Source organism: Myotis yumanensis, unplaced genomic scaffold (assembly GCF_028538775.1).
Source record: "Myotis yumanensis isolate MYYU_CA2020_CCGP unplaced genomic scaffold, mMyoYum1.0.hap1 SCAF_16, whole genome shotgun sequence".
Taxonomy (NCBI): Eukaryota; Metazoa; Chordata; class Mammalia; order Chiroptera; family Vespertilionidae; genus Myotis; species Myotis yumanensis.
The window spans coordinates 39,611,349-39,615,567 of record NW_027223767.1 but is presented as its reverse complement, the minus strand read 5'-3'; the positions used below and the strand labels follow the sequence as shown (position 1 = coordinate 39,615,567).

The window sequence follows — 4,219 nt, the reverse complement described above, 5'->3', positions numbered from 1 at the left end:
TATGAGTTAAATTTATTTTTAAAAACGGGACTGCATTTGTCTCCTAAGAGTAAAACATACAGTATTTTCTGATAAATGTACCTGTAAAGTCTCTCCAAGACTAATAGTAGGGGAAACAGGATTCTTTTACATCAATCTGTCTTCAGAAGAGGTTCTGAAATTAGAGGTTATCACTGCTGCATTGCATCCTTGTGCAACCAAAACGAGGCTTCTGCTCCCCACTAAAAAGCCAGAGGGCAGTGTTGCTGCCCTTCCATCAAGCAGCGCGGTTTCTGGGACTGCTGCATGATGTCATAGTAAAAGAAATATTAAAAAGACGAAGAAAACTATTTCAAATTAGACATTTAATGTAAATTTTAGGCCAAAGGAAAAACTGATTATACATTGTCTCCCATGGGCCATTACCAGAATAGGACCAGAGGCCAGCTCAGTCCAGCTTTGAGGGCCTTGAGTCAGTCTTGACCAGCATAATTCCCTTTGACTCATTGGTTTGTGTATGCTCCCTATGCATCATAAGGTGCGCTTCACTCTTGAAGTTCCACCTCCTCCACTATTTATCTGCAAAAGGATCTACGTAGTGGGACGCTTTTCCCTTTCCAGGAAGGAGTTTTTAAACCTTCAAGTTTGACAATCTCATTCTCTTGAACCCTTTCCCTGGAAAAGTGTACATATAACACAAGTCTACATATAATGTTAGGGGGTTTGTGGACCCCAAGGCTCCCTATGGTTTCTAAGGCCCCAAGTTAAGGAACCCCTGTGCTAGTAGTGATTTGAGTGGTGCAGTTACCCTAAGGAAACAGGGCAGCTGAAGGTGATGGGCAGGAGGGAACAGTCCTAATTTCTTACTATTTTGATTTGTGGGCAGAAATTCTTAGGGTCTCCCTGCATTTTCAAGATGAGGACTATTCAAGAATTGCTATCATCGCAGTTTAGGAGACTGAGACTAGCAGCTGTACGGGAAATACGTGCAGGGTTCCCACTCAGCCCCCAAGGAGTTAATTTAGCTCTTTAACCAGAAGCTTTATATTTGACTTGCAGTGAGGGGGGCATTTATAATTACAGTTCTACCCTCATAGAAAGGTGGGCAGCTCCTATTCCTTTTTTTTTTTTTTTTGGTATAGGGAGCACCCTAAGTATTCGACAAGTAGGGTAAGTCCTTGGAATGCTCCAAACAGCTTTCTTTCTTTTATAAATCCAATATCCCCATCTCTAAACATTTTAACATAAAGAGCTGCCCCATAAGGTTATCCAGCCATTGTTTGCATTAAGCAATAGGTTTACCGCCCTAGAGCCTCTTTCAGGTATCTAGGAGCTCCTTCCAGTCTCAAAGGGGAGGGGAGAGGAGGCGGGTGGGGTAGAGATTACTAAAAACCTACTGTAGGAATGAAATGAGGCTGTCAGTTGTCTAACTGCCAAATCAGATGCATATTTTTGTTAATAGACTTTTGAATGGCTAGTGAGCAGAATTAAATTTTAAGCTCCCAATTGTAGCTACTTTCTACTCCCCAAACACCCAATACTGGTTTATTTCTCCAGCATCGGGAAGGAAAACCAAGGCACTAGGAAGCAAGCACACTAAGTTATAAGCTATTTAAATCTTTATATTTTGCCTGAACTATATATTGTAGCACACAAGAACTCATTCAAGAGGAAAATCAGCACATTGAAAATTCTCCCATTAAGAGATTTCTTCCGAACAAATTTAATAACTTCTTTACCTCCCCAAAATGCAATCGCATAAATCAGCACTATTTTGAATTAGTTCTAGAAATCACACTTAAACTATGTTACATTTACAAATATTAAATTTATTATAACTAGAATGAATTTAATGGTTCTCAGATTTGGCCACCTTATAGATCAGTTTGAGAGGATTTTTAACAGAAAATGCATTGTAACTTGGTCAAATTACACATAAAAAAACAACCTTCTAAAAAGAAAAGTAACGCATCCCTCAGTTTCACATAATTAAAGAACAGCAGAAAGCACGCAAGCTACAGCATAGCTAAATTTACCAAACCAACCAAAGCCGGGGGGATTTTTCTCTTCTGATTATGTGTCATAAAAACGTCCACTGTCTTATATACACATGTATATAATGTTACATTCCAGCACTGTAAAAAGTCCCCTTTGTCCCTCCCCTCCAAAAAGTTTCAGTCTAGTCCCCAAACTTGGACAGCGGCGCCCGCTCCTGCTGCCGGTGCAGTTCGTTCTCCGTCAGCAGCTGCAGGTTCTCGGCGCGCAGCCGGTCCAGCTCCAGCTCCAGCTCCCGGACGCGCGCGTCGTCGCCGCCGCCCAGCCGCTTGCTTTCCAGCCGCAACCGGTTGTTCTCGTCCTCCATGCGAGAGAGGCACTTCTCCAGCTCCAGGTACTCCCTGATGAGCTCCTGCTTGCTCATGTTCTGCAGGCTCTCCGCGTGGAACCGCTCGTACGTCTCCGAGAAGTCCCGCTGCAGAAACTCGCTGCCGTCTCCGCCCATCCCGTCGCTGCCCCCATCCTCCTCACCCGCCTCTTCCATAAACTCTTCGTCGCTGGTGTCCGACTTGGCCGCAGCCCGCTTGGGGTAGAAGCCGGTTTTGAGGTCCGGCTCCTCCTGGTCATGATCATCCATGAGGAACTGCGTGGTGTTATAGGGCGCCACCGGCTGGCCCTTGGCGAACATCTCGGCTCGAACCCTCGAAGCTCGAAGACTCTGTTTCTCGTCGAACTTTCTCTTCTCCTCCCAAGTCAGCTTGTAGTACGGCTTCCAGTGCCGCTTCTTCTTGGAAGGGCGTCGCCTGTGTTTCTTCTTGCCCAGCTGTCTCTGCTGCTGTTTCCACGACTCCTCGCCTCCAGCGGCAGGAGCCCCCAACTTGTTGGCTTCGGAGTCATGACACGGTTGGGTGAGCGGCTCGGTCTCGGGCCTCTGTTCCCCTCCCGCTGGCGGCGGGGCGGGTCCGCCAGCGGACGAGTCATCCCCATTCTGGCCCTTTTCGTCCGCTTCCAGGCAGCGAGGTTCTGGACAGACCTGTGTTGGCAAAGGGGACGGCTGGGGGTCCAGGCTCCCTTCCCCCTCTGGCCCTGGACGGCCATCCGGCTGGGGGTGCGCTCTTGCTTGCCACCTACTGTCGTCCTGGGGCACCGGCTCCTCTGCGCCCGGGGGGCGGTCGGGGTTCCGCTCTTCGTGGACAGCATCAGCACCTGCACAGTTGCCAGTTTGAGGCTGGTGCTGAAATTCCGACACGAGTGGCTCGGCCATGGCAACAAGAGTCCTCAAAGTTTGGAGAATTTTGGCTGCAAGTCCTTGAAGAAAAAAGGTGTTTTTTTCTTGAAGAAAAAAATGTCCAACAGATTCCACTTCGGTAATTCCTGCAGTGATGCCTTCAGCCGGTCCTGTCAGCAAACTCCAATTGCAACTTGGGGGCGCTCAAGTCACTAAAGGGTTAAGCGCCACCGCGCGATCAGCTAAGCAGGTCCAAAGGGGTGCAGCAGCAGGAACAGCACGTAATGTACGAAGGGGGTCGGCCTCGAGCCTCCCCGCAGAGCGCCCCCCACGATGGAGGAATTGGTGGGTTAGATGAGGTTAAGTCCAGTGGGTTAAACCCAGCCCCGAAGGGGTTAAAACTACCCGATGACGCTGCCTCTGAGGGGCCGGACCCACAAAGGGTTAAATCCCCTGCCGCAGAGCTCACAAGGGGTTAAGGTCCCAGAGCCACCTCCTCCCACTTCCACGGGTGTCGCTCCAACCCGAGCTCCCAGTTCCTTAGGCCGGGCCGGAGCCTCATCCGAGGACAGACAAACTCATCTCCCCTTTGGCTCAATGCTCTGCTCAGCTCAGTTCTCCTCCTCTCTTCCTCCCTCCCTCCCTCCTCCCGCTCCCGACAGCTCTTCCGCCTCCTCCCCCAGCTGCCCCTCCCAGCTGCCCCTCCCAACCTGCCTCCCCACCTGCCAACTTCCAACTGCTGCCTCCCAGCGCTCGGCGCCGCTTTTATATAGAAGCTTGGCCGCCGCCCATGCGCATGCGTGATGAGGTCCCCATTGCAGGACGCTGGGACTCGTAGTCCCCATCTTTGCGGCCCGCCGCTACACGCGCCGTGCGACGTAGCCAATGCCAGGTCGCGTAGGGAGCGTCTCCCAGGCCGCCGCCCTCCGCCGCCTGTCCCTCGCTGGGGAAACGTGAGTGCCCATTGGCTAACAGTCACACGTTGCGCGGAGGCGGAAAGCCAATGCAGAGAGAGGG

The 4,219-nt window shown here is 50.6% G+C and overlaps 1 protein-coding gene across 1 annotated transcript; it reads right to left on the bottom strand.

Moving 5' to 3' along the window:
• Positions 1-1,787: 1,787 nt before the first annotated feature.
• HEXIM1 (HEXIM P-TEFb complex subunit 1) lies at positions 1,788-3,865 on the bottom strand. The gene has a single exon (XM_070394795.1). It carries the CDS (start codon positions 3,236-3,238, stop codon positions 2,159-2,161), a length of 1,080 nt encoding a protein of 359 aa, XP_070250896.1. The 5' UTR covers positions 3,239-3,865; the 3' UTR covers positions 1,788-2,158.
• Positions 3,866-4,219: the final 354 nt, after the last annotated feature.

What these genes read in the sequence shown, in the direction of transcription:
- HEXIM1 (XM_070394795.1), bottom strand. Translation starts at nt 3,238, where the DNA reads ATGGCCGAGCCACTCGTGTCGGAATTTCAGCACCAGCCTCAAACTGGC.